The sequence below is a fragment of the Haemaphysalis longicornis genome, unplaced genomic scaffold, assembly GCF_048455015.1.
Source record: "Haemaphysalis longicornis isolate Haplotype H1 unplaced genomic scaffold, Haemaphysalis longicornis Haplotype H1 scaffold_4, whole genome shotgun sequence".
Taxonomy (NCBI): domain Eukaryota; kingdom Metazoa; phylum Arthropoda; class Arachnida; order Ixodida; family Ixodidae; genus Haemaphysalis; species Haemaphysalis longicornis.
The window spans coordinates 100,227,807-100,254,565 of record NW_027526361.1 but is presented as its reverse complement, the minus strand read 5'-3'; the positions used below and the strand labels follow the sequence as shown (position 1 = coordinate 100,254,565).

The 26,759-nt window shown below is 46.4% G+C and overlaps 1 protein-coding gene across 2 annotated transcripts in view; it reads left to right on the top strand.

Annotated features, from left to right (window-relative positions):
• Positions 1-1,975: 1,975 nt before the first annotated feature.
• Positions 1,976-26,759, top strand: part of LOC144179170 (solute carrier organic anion transporter family member 74D-like) — a 47,893-nt gene continuing 23,109 nt past the window's right edge. The window contains exons 1-5 of one of the 2 annotated variants that reach the window (XM_077707414.1): positions 1,976-2,768; positions 8,022-8,108; positions 9,941-10,147; positions 11,449-11,613; positions 14,855-15,053. In XM_077707414.1, coding sequence (XP_077563540.1) covers positions 2,042-2,768; positions 8,022-8,108; positions 9,941-10,147; positions 11,449-11,613; positions 14,855-15,053 — 1,385 coding nt within the window. In that variant the 5' untranslated portion in view covers positions 1,976-2,041. The remainder of the gene's footprint in view (positions 2,769-8,021; positions 8,109-9,940; positions 10,148-11,448; positions 11,614-14,854; positions 15,054-26,759) is intronic. The other variant, XM_077707415.1, reaches the window with a different exon arrangement.

Sequence of the window (26,759 nt, the reverse complement as noted above, 5' to 3'; positions counted from 1 at the left end):
CGGCTAGCAAAAAGTCTTAAACGCCATGATTCGCTCCCGCAAAGCCAATCCCGGAGGGAAAACCGTCTGGAGTTGTTCCTTTTTTGCAGTCGCGCTTGTGTAAAGCTGATCGTATGAACGCTTAAGGCTAACGGCTTTAACTGTTGTGCTACGGCTTACAATATTTACATTTGCCGCCACAAGAAGTAAGTGGTTCCACGGAATGCTTACACCTACGTTGTTGGGAGGTTGATATATCCTCTAATCACCTAAATTGAATAACGTCTAGAGTACGTAGGCCATGGCCAGACGTTTAAGGGCAATTTACACGTATTTTTCAACAAAACGTGCTTTCATAAGTGCCACTTCTCTTGCGCACCGATTGATTCCCGTCCAATGTTTTATACTTAGGAAAAAAAATGGGCCCATCTCCCCGCGAAGGGGACTCGAGTAAATGCGTCGCATAGGAGGTGGGTGTATTGCGTTAACGTTTAGTGTTTGGGGGGTTGGTGCTATCACGTGTACACCACGCAGCTATCACGCCGCTAGCACGACGCTGAGTCGCCAACGCACGCCGCTGACCACGTAGTTTGAATGAGTCAAGGATACAAGGCGCGTTCGTAGCCTTTGATTCTGTGTCGGTTTTATGGCGCAGTGGGAAGAGCACCATGTACCTGGTGTTCCGCCCACAGGTAGTGAATGCGTTGTATCAGCAGCTTCTTGATGTAGTTTGTATGAGTCAAGGATATAAGGCGCGTTCGTAGCCTTTCATTCTGTGTCGGCTTTGTGGCACAGTGGGTAGAGCACCATGTACCTTGCGTTCCGCCCGCAGGGTCGTGGGATCGAAACCAGGCGCCGGTAACTGTTATTTCTTTTTATAGTGTAGGGGGAGACTGGCTACTGCGGACGCCGACGCACGGGTGACATCGTGAGTTATACAAATGCTCTGCATTTAAAATATTCTTATTCCTAGATGCGAAAATGTTCTTATTTTTAGCGCTTTACAACGCGGGTTTTTTTTACCAAATCCATGTACATTTCCCAGCAGGCTGATCGATCTTTCAAGTCGATTACATATCGAATTGGGCGTAAGTCAGCTCTACCTATGTCTGCTAAAAGTAGCCTTGCGGACGCAGACGCCGTCCACAGTTTTAGCGTGAACAAAATTCCCCTGCCCATAGCTCTGAGCAGCTGTTGACGAATTATTACAGGGAAGTGATGAGTTAATATGCATTTCCCGTTTTGTGCCAACAAGCGTGCGTAATTTGCATCCCAACGCACAAACTTGAATGTGCTCGTACGAAAAGAGATCAAGAAATATTGGGGAAATTGACACTTTTTTATTCACAACATCTATCCATAACATGCCCTGCCAATGTCGCGTTATGAATGAATGATGCGAGGTAACCTTTCCTGTACCCGTCTTTTATACTCGAATATCATGTAGGGAAACTATTAGGTTGGTTTTATGTAGACGTTTCCGCGGAAGTGTAGCAGGTTGATGCTCGAAGTCTGTGGAAACCAGTATTCCACAGCGACGTTCGCGAGCACTGTGCTCTGCTAGCGCGTTTTCTGGCCGGAAACCGTTGTCGGGGCGCGAATTTAAAGCGTACAAATGACTTCGTCGACATTTCTCAGCATCACCTGCATACAATACCGAATCCCCAACGCACAACCGACTGCCCTAGACGAGACGAATAACTCCATACAATGTGCGAGAACCACTCAAAAACAACCCTCATGATCCGCTCATGACTTTTAGAGGAAAGGCTGCCTGCTGACAGCTTTTACAGCTCCCGCCAATTTTCTTGCGTGCTAGCGAAATTGGCATTTCCTTTGCGCTTCCTACAGCACGTACGTATACGTTCCTACCGTTTACAAAGACAAAAGAAACGATGCAAGGCCTGTAACATCCTGGAACGCTTCCATTTGTCTTTTTAATTTAATTACGGGATTAAAATAAACAAACAATGCGCCTTCTCTACGACGCAGGGTAATCCGACAGAAGACAAGCTGCACCGCCCTGCACTACCGCCAGAACCAAAGCTAACCAATCAAAACCATGACAATCACCGATAATCGTGCTGGGGGTGACCGAGATAAAAAGCTCGTGCCCAACAAGGATCTGCCCGCATACTCAGCAGTGAGCGACAGCGACTTCGAAGGTGAAGACGACCCTGCTTATCGCTGCGGATGTGGTCACTTTCGGCCGGACTGGCTTCAGCGCTTCGCTACGTCACGCTTTTACGGGGTAGTTTTCGGACTCCTGGGCATCAGCCAAGGTGCCTACCGCGCTTACATGGTGGGTACGCTGTCCAGCGTAGAGAAGCGCTTCTCCATATCCAGCCGGGTGTCCAGCGTCATCCTGGTCGCCGATGACTTCAGTCCGTTACTGGCCACTGTTGTGTTCTTGGTATTTTTGCGGCGCACAAGCATGCCAAACTGGATATCGGGAGGCATGCTCCTATCACTCGTCGGTGCCCTGGCAAGCTACCTCCCTTACGCCATCTTCGGGGCTGGAACGCACCTGTTGGAACATCCAGGCGGCACTCCCGGTAGCCTGGGTGCCACACCACTGCAATTCTGCACGGACAGCGACAGGGGAAGTGATTACCAAAGGCCGTCCGACCGTTGCACAGCACACTACTCGGACTGGTCTACGATCGGTGCCGTAGTGCTTCTCTTTCTGGGCAACTTCCTAAATGGCCTGGGTGGTGTCGCCTGTTACGTTGTCGGCACGACATACATGGACGACAACGTTAAGAAGAAAAATTCGGCGCTTTACTTTGGTAAGTCCGTTCCCGCGGTGGACGCACAGTTTAGCCGTATTTAAGATTAGTACTGGTTTTTGCGCATCGACAAAGTAGTGCTTGATAGTTTTTTTAATGTAACTAGCTCTTTTAACAAAGGCCAGGGGTTTCATTACGAACGTTCGTTCTGTTGGACGCTCCGAGTAAATGCATTAAAATAAAAATCACGAATATAAAATCATGTGATTTAACTAGATTGCTATAAGAATAGATGCTAAGAACCGCATCTGGCTGCCCAGCCAGGTGGCTGCATGCTTTTAGCTGCGTACAAGAGGTGACCAGACAAATACATTACAAGGTGCAGAAATATGTGTAACACATATAACGCGGGTTGCAATATAAGTAGCAACACATACAAGGGTTCGAGCAAAAATGTTTATTCAAACAAATGCCCGAAATGCACGCAAGCATAGTACTCAAGGAAGTGTGAAATGTACTACAAGAAGAAACAGTTCAGCTAGGAGCAGAAAACAAGACAACGCTTCAAATATGTTCACTCTGATTCTCAGGTCTTAGATAGCTCTTAAATAATCATTCATTTGCTCAAGACATATAGAGATTATATTACAAGTTACCTAATATCAGAATAAGTTCATTTTACCCATGGTAATTTAATATTGTTATACTAGCAAACACGCGGATAGATATTTCTCTTTGGGAAATTTAAAACATATAAGTAATATAACGCGGTATGGCTTAATATTGCTTTGAGAAGTATTGCTGTTTTCGAATATATAGATAGTCCGAATTAATATGCATTATCTTTTGGTATTTAAGAGGTGAAGACGGTACATTTGCAGATGCTTATGCTATTGTCTTGGGAGCCATTTTCTGTTGTATATAAACACGTGCGTGGTACGACAAGAATGCTATGGACCACGACCAAAATGTTAAATGCGAAGTTAAGCCTGGCACTGAATGGTTTCACAAGTTCATGCCAGAAATGACTCCTGGGCATTTTACTAGAATTGCCGTAGAAGAGCGCAACTCTGTGTCTAGAAGGAAGCACATTTACAGATTTTTGGTACCGTCAAATCTAAACATACCGCAGAAAATTGTCGGCCATTCCACGAACCGAACCAGTAAGTGGCATGAGCGTACTACCTCTCATTTTTGCAAAGGGTGCTTAATCTAATGATTTCCTGTTGTTTACTGGCTGTTTGTCAGAATATTTCTCTTATTTTAGTCCACTTGGAGACTGCACAACTGCATGGATTAGTCCTCGCTTTTGGCGCCGGCCAACTTCTATCGCCAAGCTTCATAAACTTGCAAAGGAAATTAGCATTGAGGGTTAGGGCAGATACGCTCACGCGTCTAATTAAAAGTCATTTAAAATGCCAGGGGTGGCGCTCAAGCGGGGAAGAGGGATAGAGGGGGGAGGAGGAGCGCTGCTTGGTTATGCACGGTAGTAGCCCATGCGTTTCGGGCGCCCCGCCTTTCGCGTCACACACCAACTGTGTCTGGTGTTCCCAACAGTGCGTTTTCTTGCTCGCCAGCATTCTTTCCCTCTATGATAATGATTGAGAGGCTTCGCACTACGACAGAACGGCAGAGCACCGCTCTTGAGCTGCCACCGACGCACGCCGCGTTGGTCTGTAATACTGACATATTTATTTCCTGATTGCACACGCCCTTTTCAGCTTCATTCATTTATTCATCCATTCATTCATTCATTCATTGTACATGTCTACTGAGAAATATGCGGGGTTAATTATAGAGAAAAAGGGAATTACTTTATAGAAGTAGGGAGGACATATGCCCGGTGGGAAGAGTGGTAAAACTGTAGAGGGAAGAAAGGTAGCGGAAAGCGCAGTTTTGCAGATATTCACTGATCCGTATCACTAAAACGTTGTCCAGTACGCCTTTACGAATAGATCCACCTTGCAAGTATGTAAGCCTGGTGTAGGTTTCAAACGCTGACATACTCATTTTCTAATGGCTCGATTCCTTGATTTACAGTCTTTACACCAACAGCATGATTTTTTTTCAGTTGACGGGCTTAAACGCTAGGCATAAAGTGTGCCCGATTGGCAAGGTTGCATGCAGTATTGCTGCCACAGCTCCGTTAAGTTCTTCATGGCTGAAATATCTAGCTGCTGGTAATTTTGGTAGCATGCTGGAATGTTTTTGCTGCAGTCATGGTATATGTAAATATAAGTTCATCTTTGTTTTCCTTAATTAATTTATTTCCTAGAAAGTTTACCTGTCTAAGGGGAGACAAGGACTGAATGTGAAAAATCACCGGACGGGGTCCCGGTCACTTACGCATGTAAACATATCAATGCAGGTAATACCTTCAACAGTTCGATCACAGCCAATCACAATGCATTGCAGTAAGTAAACATTAAAGGTGCGCATGAGCACTTATCAGTTTCAACAAAAAAAAACCCAGAACATTTGTGAAAATGAAGATAAAAACATGAACATGAGCACTTTTCAGTTTACATATGACGTGTTATACCCTTATGCAGTAATTTTTATTAGCTTAGAAGTAACAAACACAGAAGAAATGCAAAAGCATAAACCATATTAAACATACACAACCCGAAATATATAATTCGTACTGAGGTGAATTCAGGGCGATGCATTCAAAGCATCGTCAAATCAGATATCAAGCATTTCAAAATTGCTTTCATCCCCTTTTTCCAAGTCCATAAGACACCCCTAGCACATTGTATAGATGCACAGGTTACTGAGTTTCCATGAAAACCTTTGTATTTACTAAAAGCGTCCTGCACGTCTTATGAAAAGTGGACGGGACGTCATAAAAATTGACAAAATTCAGACACGCAAAGACGTGCAAAGCCGACATGTCGCGTACACGGGAGTTAATGCTGTTCCTTTTATTTGTGAGAACATCACCAACCGTGGGCACAAATGAAGGTGGTGCCTCTGTTTTCATTGTTACTTCCACTGGACAAAAAAATCTGCCAGTTAGATCTACCCAAAAAAATGAAAATGGGCTGTTTTCTTTCACCCAAGACCTCTTTTTGGTGTTGTGTAGTGTTAATGATCCAAATGGATCCTACGTTTGGCCGTATGGAGCAAACATTTAACGGTAGTGAAGTGTCACCATTGCTTTGTGTTTCGGAAATTAAAGACACACAGGGTCACCCGGACGAACATTATTGAGAAAGAACGCTGTATGCCTTGACATCTGTTCTTGAAACGGATTGTCTTTGAGGAGGTGGCAGTAATCGATATCAGTAACTCCATCCGCCTACGTATATATCTAAACGAACGGACAAGAGTATAAAAATACGGGAATGTTCATGCCGTACGTCTGCATTCCAAGGGCCCTGTTCGAGGCTGCATAAATTCCCTGTGGATTCGCCATGTTTTTTGCGTAAACAAGACGTAAGCCATCAGTAACGTGATGCACGTATAAATATGACGACATGCAGTGTAACTTGATGCTTGGCTTAGAAAAATCACAACCAAGCTATCAAGTATTTCCCATGAAAGATATAAAAACACATGGCATGTTTTATAAAAATTAGGACGGAAGCTGAGGCTGGCAAGAGAAACGCATTTTTTCAGGTTGAAATTGGCGTTAACACCACAAGGCGACCAAGTAACGATGATTTAAACGCGAGCGAAAGGCGGGTGTTCAGCTAAAGAACATCGCAAAATCTTCTTTGCGTATTTATTTATTTCTTTTAATCGCTTTTACTAATATAGTCTAGCTCTCTGCTTAATTGCAAGCTTTGTTGCGTTATCACCTTCCCGGCGGTCACCGCCGCCACGCTATCGTCTGCTGCTCTGTTACCAGTTTACGGCGCGATCACAGAAAAAGACGTCCGTGACCATCGGATGTATGACGCCGAAAGAACAGCGAAACGCTACGCTTGATAACGGCGGAGCGCACTGATGCCTCGGATTCATTCATTCGTCAAGCTCGAACTGAATCAGCGGAGTAATAAATAAAACAGTCATATTTCTTTGTTCTTTTTTTTTTCTCTTGAATTCGATCATGTGACCCAAAAGCTTGCTAAGAGGATACTTGTACTGCTCTCTTATGTTGCTATTACGTCAAACAAATAATATTTATTGTATTTCCACACATGAAAACAAAATACGGGACGCTATTTTTATGCTCCGTTATCGCTGACCTGCAAACAGTAAAAACTATTATTTCTTTCCCTAGAAAACAGTTTTAAACCGCGCGTCGTGTGAAACTGCTACAAATTCAAGAGATTTTACGGCGCCGAAGGTCGGTACAAATTTTTTTCCCCATTTCGGGGCGACGGCAGCCGCCATTTTTTGCAAGCTGTTACGTAACATCACGTCACTTTTACTCAGGCTGAAATTGCCAGGGCGTGACGTAAGCGTTCCCGCCAACTGGTTACACCTCGTCACGTCTTCTCAGCTAATGACAAAAAGGGCGTGCCATATACAAGCCGTATTGTTGTTGAATAGCAAAGACAGCCCTACGTTGTCACATGTCAGCTGCATTTCGCTTGTTTTTTTATTGCCGGACAAGAATTATGCGGCTCCAGTACACCGAAGTAAGGCAAACTTTAGAACTAGGGCCGGTAAACGTCATGAAACGCCAAATGACGAAAGCACAAACAACCGCCTCGTCAACCGGAAGCATGTGACCAATATTGGAAGCCAATCATACAAAGCTTCCCACGAATTCACAGTTAAAGGTGACTTTACAGCGTCGAGAATAATGCCCAAGCCTCATTTTCCCCTCGTCTATTAAAGAGCGGGAGGACCTACGCGACACTGTTGTTGCCGGCCTCACTGAACTGTTTCCGCTGCGCTCTGGCAGCACTTGCGTACGAGCACAACATTATCTGAACCCTTTTTTTAGTGTCCCGCTGTCATCTATTTCCGCTGTTGCTGCTGTAATCTGTGTATGCTGCCATAAACATGCTAAACGCTGAATTTTCTTTCCTTGTTACCATTACGCCGTGCTTGTGATTCATTGTGTTTATTTCATGTATCAAACCCCCTTACAACAATTCCTTTTGGCGAATGTAGGTATGTTAATAAATAAATAAAGAAATAAATAAACTCAACGCCACAAGAATTGTGCAGCTTAAAATTTGAGAGACTATTGAAACTTTACATTAGTGGCCTATGGAAGGAGGGACCATTGATCGGGCACCCGCCAAAAAAAATATTTATTCTCTCTCTCTGTCCGTTTCCGGTAGGAGGGAGACAATAAACCAATGTGGCGTTGTAAGGCAGCGCTCACCTATCCACTTTTTTTACTGTTTGCAGGCGGCATCTACATTTGCCGTTTCATTGGCCCAGTAATTGGTCTTACTCTTGGATCCTTCTGCCTGAGTCACTATGAGGACCTGAGATGTAAGGGCCAATCCTCCTTGTTGCCAGTTTCTCCTTGCCTGGTTGGTGCAAGTCGCATAAGTAACCCGAGTTCTTTTAACGGTGATACTCTTTCTGTGACTGCCTGAATGCGAAAATTTTAGCCTGCCAGTCCCTCGAGCGAGTCATAAACGTACGGCTGAGCCTTCTTACAAGGTTGTTACTGACCCAGTGGAAACTTGCGGGTGAGTGGTTTGTAACGACAAGAGGGATGTAAAGGGCAGAAATGGAGGAGAGAAAGTGAGGTACAGAAAGGGAGGAGAAAGCAGGAGGCGTTATAGCAGGAAAACGCGAGTGCAGCCGTAAGGGGACAAGGGGGAAGGCTTACGAAGAAAAGGGTGAAATGGAGGCGGAGAGTACGATTAGCGGCAAGAGATATGACGAAGAAGGGGGTAAAAGGCGGGGAACATGCGACAATAATCAGATTAGAGGAGAGAGAGGGCAAAGAAAGGGCAGCGAAAGTAGAAAGGAAAGGCACATAGTGTAAGAGAGAAAAGGGAAAGGTGGTAGGGGGAAACTTCGGGAACGACGATAGCCATCGTTGAAAGGCAGTAACTTTGAAGAATACTCACTATCGTGCCATAGAGCAATGCAATGGCTAATCACTTGAATGAAATACGAATAAATCTAAAGTAATGATGAATGAACCTGCTGAAAGCATTTATGAAATGTAACGAAACGCTGAAACAAGTAAAAGGATACAACTATCTCGGACAGGGTGTCAGTGCTGACCCAACCCATAGATATGGACAGGGGTGCATTCCGCAAGCACTCCCAAATAGGGAAAAGTAAGCTACCCCTACAATTCAAAAGAAGAATTTACAACCAATGCATCCTGCCAGTGAGGACGTAACGAGCGGAAACTTCACGCCTTACCACACAACTCGACACCAAATCTAAATGGGCCCAACTGGCCGTGGAACTAAGAAAGATAGGAGTAACACTTAGGGAGAGGACACGATCTTCCTAGACAACGGAAAAAATTCGAGTACATGATATCATGAAACATAAAAAATGCACTTGGGCTGGCCATGTACTGAGGCAATCGGTGTACCACCAGTTTAACAGACTGGATATCAAAAGGGGCGCCTAGAAAAAGGGGAAAGCGTTGGAGCGAGGAAATAAAAAACTGTGGTTGATTCCTCTGTCATAGGAATCAGTAGAACACGAAAGTGAAATGTGCAGCGAAATCTGCCGCTGAGTATGATTTGCGGGTCGGCGGCTGTCTTGGGGATGTGCTTGGCGAGCGATGTCATGCTGGCGAGTCGCTTTAGCAAAGGTTTACTGCCGTCATTTCCGTGACGGATATGACATCAGTGAAACCTTCGTGTATCCCGGCATAAAAAATTTTCGCGTTAAAATACCAAACCCGCAAACAAACAACCCCAAGTATAACGTACTCTTTAGTACAAAAGGGTGCTTCCCCGCAAGAAGTGCCTGTGTGCAGAGATGCACTCTTCACAAGCCGCTTGCTTCGTTATACTGGCGTCACTCCCGTGACGGATATGACGTGAGTGAAATGTTTGTGTATCCCAGCATAAAACTCTATCGTGTCAAAAAAGTGGGGAAAGGGGGGATGGGGCAATTCATTCGGGAAGCGCAGGACAGGAGCGGTTGAAGGTCAATGGGAGAGGCCTCCGACCTGCAGCAGACCTAAGTCGGCTGTTGATTATGATGATTATGTACGATGTTCGAGCAGTGATGTAGCCTCAACACGAACTTAGAGGGAGAAACCACTCCACAAGCACGTGTATTTGCTAAGGTAGTGCTTTCAAACGGAGAGTGAAACCTCTTTGTCCTTCGCTTGGTGGTAGCGGATTCCGGAATCACGCCACAGGACCCCCGCTGGATCGGCGCGTGGTGGATGGGATACCTGGTGCTGGCTGCCTGTCTTTTCGTCAGCGCCCTTCCTGTGGCACTCTTCCCCAGGAAGCTGCGGCGATCACAAAAGGGGGACGCGTCGGAACAAGCCCGAACCTCCCCTCGCGCACCTAGACCATCCATACGCGATGAACTTAAAGGTAAGCGTGCCCTTCAAGATTTAGAAATGAAAATATGTTTATTGTTCACATCACTAAGTTGCCAAATCTTTGCACAAAAAGGGAACCCGCTGAATGGCAATGTCTTACCCACTTAAGTTAGTTCAATGTGTCAAACTTCTATAAATGGTTATGGTCAGATGGAGCCCCCAACATCGTAGCTGGCGACATGAGGAACCAGTAGATTAAGATAAGATTAGTTCCTTGCATTAAACTGTTTAGCTTGTAGGGTAAGTACAACTAATCACTGCAGGATAACAACTTCATTAGTATGACGTAGGAAATGCCATGACCAACCGAATGAAAGCGGTTGTTTCGAGTGAAACTGAGCTACCGATTTCCTTCAGTCGACGCCTCGACCAAAAGAAACCGGTGCTATGGGTGGACCTGAACACGCTGCAGTAAAGCACACAAAGTAGCTAACGATAGCGCCGGTAACTTAAAGCTTCGCAAATCAACCGCTTTCAACGGCGTATGAACATGTTATATCGAGATTGCGCAAATTAACTGACCGGATTCGCGCGGCACGAGTAACGGTAGGGACTTTTTCATACGGAAGGACAAGCAGCCACAAATTCGCACATTACATTGGGGCCGGACAAGAGCACCAGTGTCTTTCGTCAATTGTTCCGTCGCTTCAAGTAGCCCTGGACTGTCGGTTAATCCTTTTTTGCGTGATACTATTAAGAGACCGCGCCGTCTGCACCGAGTTGACAATTTCTTGGCGGCTTGTTTTAAACTCACAGCCGCATACTGTGGCGGCGATTCGTGCATTGGAGTAACTGTTCCTGCCTGAGACTACCTCTCGTATACAGTGGGTTTTCATCTGGACTAAAAGAATGGGCAGGCATTTGCCGGTATATCTATAAATAGCCTTGTAAAAAGGGATTCATTAGCTTGTGTTTGCAATTGAACAAGACAATAGCACTCTGCGAAGAATTGTTAAGACGGGAGTGTTTCTTGGGCCTAACTAAGCGCAAAGAAGAAGGCAGAGAAACAACTAGTACAACCGCGGGCCATGCTATACCGCGCGGACTATGAGCGACACTATCCGTCCTATCAGCGCCTTTGGAACGACATTTTAAATAAGGGATTACTTATTTGTTGACAGCTTCCTTGTTCTAGCTCACTAAATCCACTAAATGATTTTTACAGTACAGAGACATTAGGAAACTTCTGTCCAAACGCTTTAATTTAATGTCGACGGAGGCGTATTGGTCGCTCAAATGATACAACACTTATGCATGTACGACACATAATACCTTCGACTGTGTCTCTTTCAGGTGCCATTCAAGTACTCAAGCGGCTGGCCAGAAACCCTGTGTACGTTTACAGGACTCTTGGCAACATCGCCGTGTACATAGCTTTGACAGGCTACTACATAACATTCCCAAAGTATACCCAGCACCAATTCCAGCAGACAACTTCAAGAGCTAGCCTTTTCACGGGTAAGCTGCCTTTTCTTTCATTGCCACAGCTTCACCGAACCGTGCAACGATACAACAAAGCACAGTAATCTTTAGCGAGGGTTTGTGAACTAATTGTTGCTATACCGATGTCCGGCAGCAACTTTGCCGTTGCCCCTTAAAGGGGGCTGGTATTTAGGAGAGATACCGCGACGTCTGAAATTCGACAAGAACCGACTTTAAAAATTAGGTGTTTGGCAACAGGCCGGCTAGCACATCTTTTTCGCTGACCGCACGTGTTTGCCGTGCATCCCACACCGCCCTTGATGGAACTTAATACATCGATGCTGTACAAATAGCCAATGGTTACCTTCGCCTTTTGGCACCGACCCGAACTGCCAAGCCAGCAACTCACAATACATTGGTACAGCGCCTTTAACAAGACTCCATGGCAAGTGACGGGCTTTCAGGGGCAGAAGAAGGGGCGAATTCATGTCATCTGCTAGTTTGGGAAACAAAAGGTGAAACTTTGCAGCATCGGCGACGAGATTTGTTTATTGGACTGATATATTGTAAACCAATTGTCCATCTCCTTCCCGTGCGAGTAATAGTTCAGAAGAGGGTATTTTTTGCTTGCAGCGCGCAACGGAGAGCAGATTCTGCACTTTCTGTGGTCCTCGTTCCCGCACGTGAAGGTTACCAGACATGTCAAAATTACTTCTAAAAAGTAATTAAATTACATTACTCATTACTTTCCTAGAAATTTCCGAAATGTACTTTCATTAGAAATTACTGGTGGCTGGTGACATTAGGTACTTTTCAAAAGTAATGAAGTTATTTTGAAATTAATTTAGATTTTTCACTCATACACTACCAACTCATGTACACTTTATTTACACTCATATACATATACACTGGATGAAAAAACGCACCTCCCTAGCAGCGGGCTTACATCAGTGACCAGTGTAACGAAGGCTTGAACACAATATGCACGTTTTTGTTTAATCCGACTGACTGTCACCACGGCATTGCCGCAACGCATGAAAACTGAACGGAGAGGCACGAGAAAGCAGGCAGAACTCTCATCGAAGCATTGTCTCCTTCGCGTTCGTAGAGTTCCAATGCCCAGAGTTCTAATGCCCAGAGACTGTCTGGGCATTGCAACTCTACTTGGTCAACTCTCCTTGGTCAACTGTTTATGCGTAAGACAAGCGGGCAGGCTACATCGTAGTCAAAAGTAATGGGGAAAGTAATGAGTAATTTTCATAAAATTACTGGCCTGAAGTACTTTTTTACATTAGTAAATTACCAACACTCAAAAGTAATTCATTACATTACTCATTGCAGCAAAAGGCAATTTAATTACTGCAATTTCATTACTGCCAGGTCTGAAGGTGACATGTGCCTTTTGAGGAGCAGTAGCGTCTCTGCTCGCTGATCGTCGCCAGTATTGATGCGACGTTTCTAGTTGGTGCAAGTAGAAAGCCTGCGCCGTTTTATCGCTGACATAAAGAAGCAGGCGCCGCCGGAGGCAACTGAAGAAGGGTAAAAAGCAGGACTTACCTTTTACAACGAATCTGTATATACGGCTAGGATCCCAGAGTCTCGCGCCTGCGGCAACAATACTCAGAGGAACATGTTCAGCGTATAGAAAGATTCATAAAACATATTTTGACATAGGATGGCCTACACTGCCTCTGAAAGAAAATGTCTTCCCAACAATGCATTTGGGTTTGTAGGCGAAGCCTACTTTAAGAAGATCAGTACATGTGAGTTTAGTCTTTGCAAGCGCGCGTTCCCGCACTTCGTGTTGCTCAGTGAAGCATGGCGACCCACGAGGATAGTCTAGTTACAGCCCGCCCCTCCTACGCCCCTCTTATAATCCCTCTTACCCTCTTACTCCCCCTTGCCCTATGATATTCCCTTTACCGCCACCGCCTCTTTCCCGAGTGGTGTGTACTCCTCGTCCCGCGTGCCTTTTGATTGATTGATTGATTGATTGATTGATTGATTGATTGATTGATTGATTGATTGATTGATTGATTGATTGATTGATTGATTGATTGATTGATTGATTGATTGATTGATTGATTGATTGATTGCCTCCCCTTTGTAGCGGCGTAATGACGTGTCATCTTACCAAAGAAACTAATATACCTATGTTTTATACGCTTCGTCTAATTCTAGCTCTGCCGTTAGAGCAGGCTGAAAATTACTTTTTCTGTTGCAGGCGCTAGCTGTCCCAGGCAATGTTCCCATCTCTGTTTTAAGTCGACCAGCATTCCAATCTCCCTTTAGTCCCCTCGACAGCCTTAAAGTTAACTCACCCGCCGCGGTGGCTCAGTGGCTAAGGCGTTGCGGTGCTGAGCACGAGGTCGCGGGTTCTATTCCCGGCCGCGGCGGCCGCTTTTCTGATGGAAGCGAAAAGCGCACGTGTGTACGAGATTTCAGCGCACATTAGAGATCCCCAGCTGGTCAAAATTAATCCGGAGCCCTTCATTACGGCGCACCTCATTACCTGCGTTGCGTCGCCGCGTTGAACCCTACAATCAATCAAACAATCAATTAAAGTTTTCTCTCTCTCCTGGCGTCCCTCCCCCTGACATTGCGCAATGACGCGCGCTCCTCGGCGGCCACCTGTGCGGCGCACTAGAGGCTGTGGTGCGATTGGAGTATCTGCGCTATAATTAAAAGGTCATGGTCTCTAACCAACAATCGGGTGTGTCCTTAGTGTGTGACGTAGGGATAGGTCCACTGTCCTTATAAATGAATGCAGAAAATTCGCCATACAGTCAAACCCCAACAAAGCAAATCCAACCAGAGCGACAACTTCACTGGACTTCCCTCATCCCAGGATGCAAGGGCCTGGGCGCTTCTTTGCCGCCACACTGGTGAACATCACGGGCGCGATAAGGTACTTTACACGCCGTGCGCTGCAATCTTATCTTCAATAAAAGGGTGCCACAGAGCACGTTCTTGAAATGTAACGAACGCACTCATGAATATTGAGGGCGGCAATCTAAGAGGGCAAAGCTGACCCTATGTAGCAGTGAATACCTTATCAGACCCGGATGAACGGCTGAAACAGTCATTAAGTTACTTCAACAGGTTGCAATGATTGTTCTACCTTGTCTTTATGAAATCGTCAGACCGAGAAATTTGCAAAATTATTTTATTCCAAGAGGGCGATCACCTCAAGACCAACGCTGGAGATCATCCTCCGCTCCTTTAATATTTATGGCAAATAAACGTTTATACTACTACTACTCTAAATTCCATGCAGGGCCAACGGTGATAGTATCGAACATGGTTGGTACATTTGCCGGCGCCATATTTGTGCACAAGTGGCAACCACGGCCGCGAATCATCGCGTGGCACAACGTTGTCGTCACACTGCTGGCAACCGTGGGCATTGCAGCACTTATGGCGGTGGACTGCGGCACATTGCGATACCCATCCACTACGGACCATGAGACCGGAAGGTAAGCCTAAAATTAAAGCCATTCCACTCACCGTGGAAGCTGTCGGAAGTGCAGAGCAGTTATTCGCCATAATGCGCTGTAGCGCCGTTATCCGCTAACTGCTACCACCCAATGCAATTCAAACTTCCTGCCTACGCAGTGCTCGCGTGCCACCTGCCTGAAAGAGCGCCAGTGGGAGTTCGGTTGTTTTTGTGTTTGTTTTTTCCCCCGCACGTGCCGGCGTTGCAGAGCCACATTTTTTCGCTCACTATCGTATAAACCAACCCAACGAGCATTAGAAACTAAATGAATGTGGGGGCTACCGGTTAATTACATATAATTTGCCTCACACGTACCTACCGTTTTCTTTGCACTAAAAAACTGGGAGGTGTATGACAAGCGCCAGCGGTTAACGAGTTTCGAACGCTTCTGACTATTTAAACCGCTTGGTTTTCGAAGCATCTGCGGGACGCCATACGACGGCTCGCCGGGCTCTACTGGGTCCGTTAACTCGTTGCGCCGCCTGATTCCGGCAGTCACTTCATATCGAGCGTTACAGCGAGCAACGACGACAAGGCGAGCTCCGAAAGGGTTCTGCACTTCATAGAGAGTTTTAGCTACCCCTTTTCCACGGTCCGCTCCGGTATCGGGGGCAAGCTCAGTGCCACCGGCGCCAATGCCGTTTGTGGCCAAACGCACCGCGCATGCGCAATGCCGCTCCAGCTTACTATCGGAGCGGAGCGGACCGTGAAAAACGGTCAGCTAAAACTCGCGAATATCTTATATCCAGCAGCAACCTTCAATGCAGCAGGTTCTTGTGGACGCTTTGAGACAAGTGGGTACGTGCTCTTAGAAAAAACCGCACTCTTGGTTCAAGACGCCGAGCCATGTCCGGCAATATGGCGCCAAGAACAAACATCACTCTGAGGTTCGTCCTCCAACAGTGCAACAAATACAAGGTACAGCAAATGAACAGAGAACACGACAGACCTCGTGTGCGAGACTGCGGTCGTTGTGAACGCACAGCGCTTCACATTAACGCAGCCTGCACACCCCACTACGGCACTGCGATACACTAGTGGCCATTTTTAAAGCGAAAGCTTTCTTGGTGGAACCGAGGGCGTTTTGTCGAAAAACTAAGGCATTTCCTCATACACCGGTTGGTCGGCCGCAAAGCTCTGATAAGATCTCCGGACACACGGCACGCGCGTGAGACCGGGCTCCCATTGTGTCATAACGATTACTTGAAAATTGCGAAAAAGGAACGGTTCCAGAAGGAGTGCAATATTATACCTTCATCCCATGAACCACGTATCGGTATACTTTTAGATTGCTCGTTGATGCGTTTACTTAGTGCGCGAAAAATCCTCGCATGGGTTCATTCTTCGTTTGCGATTTGGGTCTTTCAAGGTTTGACGATCGATTGGATGCCATTGGCTTTCGCGCGTCTCTAAACTTTCCTTGGGAAGGGAGGGTAAATTCTTCGGCGAGTAATAATACAGGGCCCCGCGCGTCTTGCGAAGGATGTAGGGGGTGTTGTGACGTTGCCATTCCAGCGATGTCCCCACTGTTGCGAAATTGCTTTCCTCAGCCCGCTACCAGAGCGGTGCCGAGTTGAGCGACGAAGTTGTTCGAGCCGACGGTGAGTTGAAGCAGCGCTTATATGCATTGTGTGCTTACAAGGGTACCAAGGGCGTTACATGGCTCGCACAAAAGCGAGAACACGCCTCAACGGGGTGCCTTCGTTGAATGCCGCGCTCGCGCAACTTCCGAACTGCTTTTGTATACCCCCAGGGGTCCGTTGCCGCCGCGAGCAGTTGAAATGCCTCCAATTAGGACTCTATGCTTGCCGCAGTTTCAATTCGCCGAATGGAGGCGAAGTGGTTGCGTCAGCCGTTCCTCCGCCGTTTCCCCTCGTGTTGATGCATGTCTGCCACGGGCGGTTTCACCGAAGCATGATTCCGCTCAGCCATCGGAACGTAGCTAGGCAAAGCAAATTTGTACCGGGCGCCATTGCATAACAGGGGCCGGCACAAATAGCCGGCACAAAAAACCGTAAAGAGTGCATCGGTAACTCCTTTCAATTTTTATTTAGATCCTGGTTGGCAGGCTAGGAAACTGGCCACTAATATCTTGTGATCTTTTACATTGGAACGCACAGTTATTTGGTCCCGGATATCGCTACCACAACTGTATCCCAGGGGCCTCCTGTTTGGACGCACCAGGATCTTGGCCCGTGGTAGTCGTTCCTGTTGATATCTTGAACTGAGGTGTGCCGAACCACTCGTAAATAGAACTTCCCGAAGCACAGAAGCAAAAAGCGGGAGGTACTTTATGCGCATTATGACGCCCTTCTAGGGTCGCAGCCAGGGAGGGTGTTTCGGTGTCAGAACACCCCCCGCAATTATGTAGGCGCCCCATCTCTCCCTTCCTCTTCGGTTCGCCCTTTCTTGCCCCTATGCTATTTATGCACCTAATCGATAAACTATTATGTAAAAGCAAAAATATCAAGAGTGTGGGTTTATTAAAGCGGGAAATTGACTAAAATTTTGTTCGGCCACAGGATCCCTTTTTTTTATCTTTTTGCTGGCTACGCACTGCGGCCCACAGAAACATAATACCTAAACCAGTGCTTCTGTTCGGGTGGCCCACATATGCGCCACCAGCCCTTGAGGCCCGTCGAACTAATGTGGAAACGACACCGCGAACGCTCTGCTACACACTAAGAGTTGTAGAAATTAAGTGGCGCGTTAAACCTCACCATCAATCAACTTTACGTCCATCGTTTAACAAGAACGATAACCACACTTGCCGCAGTGCACTGTGAGCCTCCTTAGTGAGGCCATAAAAAGAAAGACAACTTCATATAATTTAAAGAAACCAGCCTTTGGTAACTCCCTCAACTCGATTCTGGGTTTGAACTATATGTCTATGGTTTGAAATAAGGCGTTGAAATTAAGGGTTTGAAATATATGTCTACATGTTCCCCTAAAGGTAGAAATTAAAAACAATTACAAGCAAAAATACATTCATAAGTAATTGGGTAATAGTAGTGTAACTGATGAAACTGCATGCGTACGAATTACTGCCTTTATGTGTTGTGGGCCTGCTCTCTACGGCATGCAAAGGAATGAGGCACACTGCGGTTGCGTGAAAGAACTCTTTACTTACATCCTCGTCCGGGCATACACACGCACACACCAAAAACACTATCTGCGTCTCCAGTGCGAGTCCCGCCAGCCCCGCGCTTCTCTTACTCCACCGCCCGCTCCTACACGTTCACTCGCGCCATCCCTCGGGCGCCGGCGTCTTCACGTCTTGCGGCCCGGTAGCCGCACGGCAGGCGAGGAGAGCAAGGGAAGGGAGCTCGCGGCGTGGGGCTCTGGGCAACACCCTCTAGGCCAGAAGGTGTCGTGCCAAGGCGCTCCCCACAGTGTACACTGTGATCCTTCTGTGAATTTTAGACCTATGCTTTGTATAATACATAGAAAATGTAGTAATAACTTTGCTTTCTGCTATTTCTCTATTACGATTGTGCTATTATGCTTAAATTTGGGAACAGACGTGTTATATGTACGCTGTAAATCGGGTGGGTGAGGTCCCTGTCAGGCCACGTCCGCCTTTAGTCTCAGCCTCCCCTTGGTTTTGCCAAGAAATAAGGATAAAAAAGAAATCAAATACTCAAGTACTATTTTTTAACCGCAAAACTTTGCAATGGTGCAAAAACTTTCCTGTTTCGCACTACACTACGTCAGCACTCACTTAAAGGGGCAATACTAAATACAGAGTGATCAATGTTATCAGAGTCATCACACCACGCTAGTACTCGTGATATAATAAAATCAATCTAGAGGCACCAGTGCAATCGCAGCCACGTGTCATGGCGGTGGCTTTGGTCGGTGGCCTCCAATCACGCGAATGAATCCATATGACGTCATTAAAACCGGGCGAGAAAGCGGCCGGTGAGTGGCCTAGTCACTGTTTCATATTCTTTCCTAAATATCCAGTGGAGTTGTTAGAAGTTTGCTATAAAATTGGCATTATTGTTTTTTGGTCGACGCATTTTTCAGATAAGCCGGAATTGCATCCCCCCCCCTTCCCGAAAAAAAAAACGCATGAACCCTGTCTAGCGAGGGAAGCTTATAGCTGTACTATCATATGAACTCTAGGAAATTAAATGGGATATGATAGGGTTAAGTGAAGTTAGAATGCCTGGAGAAGGCTTCACGGACCTGACTAGCGGGCATTTTTTGTGCTACAGACGGCTCCATGAGAAGAAAGAACAATGAGTGGGATACTTAATTCATAAACCATTAGCAGGCAACATGGAAGAATTCTTGAGGGTTAAACAAACAGTCGTAGCCGTTGTGATTAAGCCGTATAAGCGTCCATCATGTTCTTGTCGATGTTGTCTCTGTGGTAGAATCGGTAGTCTCCGTCAGCGTTGGTGAGGTAAAGGTTGTTGACGTTGGTGCACCGGCTGAGAGCAACGCACACGCCCTCCTCTTCGCAGCTTTGTCTTCTTCTCCTTCTTCTTCTTTAGCGGTTCCCCTACGGGAAGATGACGATGGTGGTTGAACGCGAAGCTATCTCGTGATGGATTCTTTGGTTGGCCAGTCCCTAGGGGCATCCTGCCACAATCATCATCAAAGGCGCTGCGGACGGGGCCCGGGCGCGGGGCATCCCCCCCCAGCAAGAGATGCTTCACATCTAAAAAGCGAAATCGCCTTTGTTTTAAGTAACAGCACAGGTATTTTTGAGGACATATAAGTTCTAAGCACTGTTCGGAGCAGCGATCACAGGATCGGTAGATGCAAGGAAAGCCTAAATCTCACACGAGCCAGAATGAAACTCGTGAAAAAGAAGAAACCCTGAACAAAGTCAGTCAGAGCCAGGACGGAGGAGTATTCAACTCTCCAAAACAAATTCGCACTTATAAACGAGGAGAACAAAGATGGCGTAGACACGTTAAATGACAACCAAACAACGGCGATCAAAGAATTTGCAGCAGCCGTGCGAAAAGTAGCATGTAGGAATGAAATGAGAAAACTGACTAAGAAAACGAATGAACTAGTTCCGAAACGTAAGAACATGAAGGTGCCAAATGCGGGGGATCAAGTCGAATTAACAGAGCTGTCTGAATTGATTAACAAAAGTAAAACAAACGGCATTCTTGCATATAACATGGCAGTGATCGAAGAGACGTATGCTTCAAATTGGAGGAAGTTTGAAAGCACCTAAGAGGAAGCTTTCCATCAGCAAAGACAGAAAGTACGCACTCAAAGACGAGCAGGGTAACATTACGCACAGCATGGACGAGAGAATAGAAGTAGCAGAACGATTTTAAGTCAGTCTGTATTCCAGCGACGTTACATCAAGGAAAATTACTGAAAGTACAAGCTTAACTTGCGATGTACCGCTAGTAACTATAGAGGAGGTAGGAAAGGCTCTCAAAGTCGCGAAAAGAGGGAAAGCTGCAGGTGAAGATGGCGTAACCCCTAGATTTCTTAAAGTAAGGAGGAGATATAGTGCCGGAAAAGCTTGCTGCACTATTTTAAGGATGCTTAAGGGCTCAAAAAGTGCCCATAGCCTGGAAAAATGCCAACATTACTCAGATTCATAATAAGGGAGATACCAAGATAGGGCCCTAAAAATTACGGACCCATCAGCCTACTCTCAGTTTTTAACAAGCTGTTTACCAAGGCTGCATTTAACCGCATTGGAAATGGAAACAGTCTGGATTCACAACAACCCTGAGAGCAGGCTGGCTTTAGGAAAGGGTGCCCACCCATCGATCACATCCATGTCGTCAATCAAGTCATAGAAAAATCTGGAGAATGCACTAAACCTTTTTACGTGCATTTATAGGCCATGAGAAAGCGTTTGACTCACTGAAAACCGCAGCCGTGCTAAAAGCATTAAATGACCAGGGAAGAAGAGAACGACCAGGGGAAAATAGAAGAGACCTACATACGACTTCTAAACGACATATATAAGGGATGTACGGGCCGTATAAGGCTTCACAAACAACGATAAATTACCCCTCCAAAACGGAGTAAGACAGGATTGCACTATTTCGCCAAAACTGTTCACAGCATGTCTGGAGGGTATTCAGAAAGCTTGACTGGGAAAACACAGGATAAGGATAAACGGAGAATACGTGGACTATTTCAGGTTTTCGGTTGCGATAGTATTGCTGAGTGAGACTGCAGAACACCTGCAAAAATGCTTCAGGAACTACAATTAAAAAGCATGGGCGTGGGACTAAACATAAAATTGAACAAGTCTGAAGTAATGAGGAATAAGCATGCCGTAACCGCCATCTTCAGCTTAGGCGACGAAGCGCTAGAAGAAGTACAAGAATAGTAACTACCTCGGACCGATGGTTAGTGCTGATTCCAACCACGAGACAGAAATACAGTGTAGAATAGCTATGGGGTGGGGACACTAGGCAAGCACTCCCAAATATTGAAAAGTAAGTTACCTCTATCACTGAAAAGAAAAATATACAACCAGTGCATACTACCGGTTATGGCATACGGAGCTGATACACGGCGCCTTACTAAACAACTGTAAAGCAAACTTAAATCGGCTTAACGGGCCATGGAACGAATAATCATAGGAATAACACTTAGGGACTGGAAACGAGCTTCCTAGATCAGGGAACAAACTCGAGTAGATGATACCATAGTTCAAGTAAAGAAAAGAACTTGACTAGGACTGCCCATGTAGTTAGGCGAAATGACAACCGGTGGACAATTAGGGTAACAGAGTGGATACCAAGAGATGGGTTTAGAAGAGGAAGGCCAACAACACGATGTAGGGATGAACTACGGAAATTAGGTGGCCAACAGTGGACTCAAGCGGCGCAAGACAGGAACTGTTGGAAATCAGCGACGAATGCCTTTGCGCTGCAGTGGGCTTGGGTAGAAGGATGATGATGATGGTGATGATGATGATGGTGATGATGATGGTGGTGGTGATGATGCTGGTAGTGTGATGACGACGATGATGTATTTTGTAAAGACGAAAGCTTTTATTGTTTCATCAAAGGCGAAAAGTGACCATAGCCATCGTGGTTGTAGTTTGTGTTGGATGGTGGGAATGGATGCGCATGTTAGGAGATCCTCGGCAGTAGAAATCCCAGCGGTCATAGCTGTTCGCCTGGGATGCGAAACGGCATTTGTATAAACAGTGGCAGAGTTTTGGCCGTATTGTTTAAGTATCGCTATCGCGCGGTATTTTCTACGAGCCTGGTGGTATGTCCGATGCATGTTGCGTGGCAGTGGGGCCACATCAATGAACTACGACTGCGGGGAATCTACATGAATTGCAGCCCGTCTGTCTATAGGAGTAATTGGTGTCAGAAGAAGAAGAAAAGGCAGAAATGGACTCAAAGACGATGTAGCTTTATAGAGGCCTGATAATCCCTAGGTATTCATAAGCAGACCTCAGTATACAATGAATTTCTTTTTTACGGGCCCTCAAAGATTTCCACGAAAGTTACACGTTCTTCTCGTGGCGAGAAGAGCAGCCGGCCGGCCGGCGTGTCTCCAAACGCTTCGCTGCACAGAATACCCACGTGACATGTGTGATGTCACTGCGCGCGCTATTCTTTTTAGCGGCTTCTAAAAGGAGCCCATCACTCCTGCTCTGTCACCTCAATGGCGCTGACGGCTTGGGTTCGAGCCCCATCAGGTATATCTCTTAGATTTTTTTTTCTCATTGCTTGACTTTTCTCCTAAATTTAATTTTTTTCTTCACTCAAATCTACGTGTTCTTTTTGTTAATCATAGTGATTTGGTATGTTTTAGGCCGCTTTAGGTTTTTGGGGCGCAGCCAATGACGGTGTTTTATTACCGTTCTGCATCGCGCGAACAGCCATGGCACGTAAATGCTCTCTGCAGCGAAGCGTATGGAAATATACGGCCGGGTGGTGGCCTGAAACCTCCTCGCTACGCACATCTGAAAGCACCCGCAGTTCACGTAGGTTTTTCCCGGAGTGGTGAAGAGGCCTGTTGTTGTTTCTGTTATGATTCTCCGTACGTCCGGATATTACTTTACCACTTCCGCAACGTTGCATTGCAGGGGGTTGACTCCGCTCTCATCTTTGCTTGCTTTTGCTACTTTTGCGGGCGTATTTGAAAAATGCCACGCATTTTCTGGTCATGTTGCACGATCGCGCAGTCTTAGTGCTTGTTTATCACAACCCGGCATATGGCTAACGTAAAAAGCAACGTAGAAACAAAAAACGAACAGATTGTATCGAACGCTCCTCTCTCTACTCAAAACACTTGCAGCCCTCAGACGACCAGGTAGGGCACAATTTTTGCGCATGTAATTCAAGGTTATTTGATGCGCAGACGACTGCCATATTTTGCTATAAAACATTGTTTTCTTTGCATCCCTGTCTGGTGTTTAGGTGGCAAATATCCATTCAGTGTGCCAATGTTTCCGCCTCAGTTGCACCAGTCCACTTACTTCTCTAACCAACAACCAACGTCTTCAATTTTGCCGTCTGCGCAGAGTCCACTAAATAACAATACAGTCCTCCAAACTGCTTGCATATGGTCTTGTCGTTACCGTAAACGTTCATTAACTACGTCACTCTTTAGCTTGTGCAACAGGTGTTCAGTATAAACAGGTGTTGAAAGCATGCACATTGGCTGTTTGTGAAGGTAACACACTGAGGCATGTGGCCACGCAGTGAGGGCTTTTGCAGGGAGTCGGGAACATCACGCAGCGCATGCGTTTCCATGAAAATATCAAATGTTGTCGCTCTACGGACCCTTTCCTTTTCCTCTCCACTGCATTCTAACATCTACAGGATATAAAACCGTAGCGGAAAAATGCGGCCTATGCATCTATAACTGCGCGCTGTTAGATGTACACAGCTGCATCGCTAACTCCGCAGCATTCCATCTTCCTAAAGCAGCGAATTTTATCGTTGGCGCCGCAGGAAATGTGCATATGGGTCACGAACAGCTGTGGGCCGCTGGGATGTGGAACGGTGACGGCGCCTTTTCAGAAGTTCCATATGGCTGCTACATGTATGGCACCACACTCACAGAGGCGCGTAAAAAAAACTTAGGGTGATATTCTTTATTTACCCCCTAGTCTTTCATAGCTGTACCATGGCACCTGCTGGTGTTCTAAAATCTATTATAGCGTGGAGAGTGTCTTCAATAAAGTGCTGGTAGTTTTGTATAAAAGTCACTTTCCCACAGAAGGTGATTTACTGCCATGTTCCTCAATTTAAACCGTTTTTTATAATCGGTTGATTATGAGGTTTAACGCACCGATACTACACAGTTTATGAGGCGCACCGTAGTGGAGGGGAAGTATGCTCAGTCGTAAATTACAAGCAAACGTGCTTTGTTTCGTGCACTGCGTTGACTGCGCGTTCAGCTTCGCAGGTGACCCAACTTCACAGAATGGAAGGGCACTAAGTTTTTAGTGCTAACGCACCTCGGTCCTACCTCATCGAATTCCACGGATGTAAGATGGAGCGTTACCAACGGCCTTACCGTTCCTAAGGAGTGGGCCGAACTTAGACGGTGCAGCAGGAAGGACTGAACGCGCGTACGTGCACCGTCCATAAACGCCTGTGCATGAAAGCACAACAATGTCTTTCTAGCTTGTGTTAATTAACGTCTTGTTGATAACTGGTGCGACCATTGTTCTCACTTGGGCGCTGCTTGAGGAGTCGTAAGCAATGTGCTTGACGCGTACCATGCAGTCTTGAGGCCATTCGTTCTGGGTGCAGCACAGCGTTTCTCTTTAGCGTACACATGAGGAGCTCAAGAATCATAACGTCCGTGATATAACCGGTGAAGAGAGAGAGCGATATTAGGTGGATATGCTCAAAATGGTCAGGTGGTTTCGGCGGCTCGGCATAAGTGTCATTATTGTATCTTATTTCAGAAGTACATAGGATGCTCATGCTTCGTTAACGAGCCGAAGTAATTGTTATGGAATTTACTGATAGGTTCTTGGTGAGTTGATATGGGATTCAATCTTTGCCCGGTGCCTTATTTTCTGTGTTCTGCTTGTCTTGAGACCGCCGCGTTCACCCACCCATCAAGGCATTCCGCTGACCCGGGTTTTTAATCCGATGGTGTTTCTTGTTTAGAATTGTAAGGGTGTATCTGCGTGGAACTCTCGGCCGGAGTCTTCGTCTTTATGCCCCGTGTTCCTCTGGATCTCCTCATGGTGCACCACAGTCATCACTATTTACCAGAATACGCACATCTTACCTTGCTGTGGAAGGGGCCCACTCATTACTACACGGCCGTTTCATTTGCCAATCATACCCTTTTTCGCCAACATCCTGTACGCCCCCGTTAAGCTGTTTGTCTCTGTTTTATTAGAGTGAAGCTTTAGTGTCTCCCTTATGCCGTTGTGCGCCAATACGGCCCTGCAGGAAAGCCAACTTTCACTGGCGATGATTATGAATGTTCGCGGGTGTTTTCGAAGAAAGGAACGCTTCCCGTGGCCGGAATCGAACCTAGGTCCGTCGCGTTATGGAGCCGGCGTCTATCCGATTGCTCGCTATCGACATGGTCGAAGCGAACGTCAAGCAACAGGTGCCGATTTGCGCCGCACACCCCAAACCTAGAGTGTACTAGAATGATCTCAATGTCTCCACCTGAAGCGGTGCGTGTAGATCCAGTAGAGGCAGCTGCGGACGAAGTGGACTTTTGTAGACTGCGCTCGCCCAGACATGCGGCATTGCGCGGGCCCCGTTTTTACTGCGAAGCAGTACACCTCTAACCAGCCAAGGAAACTTTCGTGTCCGCGTCAGCAGAAAACTCCCAGGCTGCACAAACATACATCGCAGGCTACCACTGGCTACTGGCTACACCCTGGCTACACCAACAAACTACTGGCAGCGCCAGGGATCGAAACTGAGCCCGAGGAGAAATGGAGCGAGAGCCATTCGTCTTGCCGACTAAGCTACGCCCACACAAAGTGACGGGGAGACAGACGGTGGTTTGGATTCAGCGGCTGAGGAGGGGAAGGACGCTCTTCAGAGGGGACACATGAAACAAGAGTGAGGGGGAGGCAGTGAGAGAGATAAGGCCATAGCCGCGCATGCCACCTTCCTCCTGACCTTCCAAAAGACACCCCTTTCCGTTTGGTTCCTGCTGACGCTGCTGCGTTAAGACGCCCCCCCCCCCCCCCCCCCCACGAATTTCAAGTAACAGCTCTCTTTGTCTCTGGTTTCAATCTGTGCAGAGCTGCGTGTGTGAATTAAAGTGACGCCGCATGGGTAATCGTTGGGGGTGTCGTTTACAGATTTGCATCCAACCACCTTCACAGCGGAGATTGCAGCCAATTTTTTTTTGTTTCGTCCAATTTTTAAGTTAACATAAATGCCAAATCGACAGCGGGGTAGAAAGAGGTGTGCCCCCTTTTTTAAACGAAGTGCTTACAACGCGGAAAGAATAAACGCAGACAAATGGAGATGACAGGGACTAGAGTCGGAATACCAACTTTCACGTTAATCAGCCGTTCTTTTTTTTTTTCGTGTGCCCTGGTTATTCTTCAGGCGTAAAATGCAATGAATAGAAAAACGCGTGCTGTGGTTGGTTAACTTTTAATGCGTCTGGGTAATGAGGTGGGGCAATTTCATTGCAGCGTCAATAAAGCTAATCGAAGAATCTGGATATATTTTCGTTTTACACTAAATTTCCAGCACGTTCTCTACGAAATTATGACTTTTAA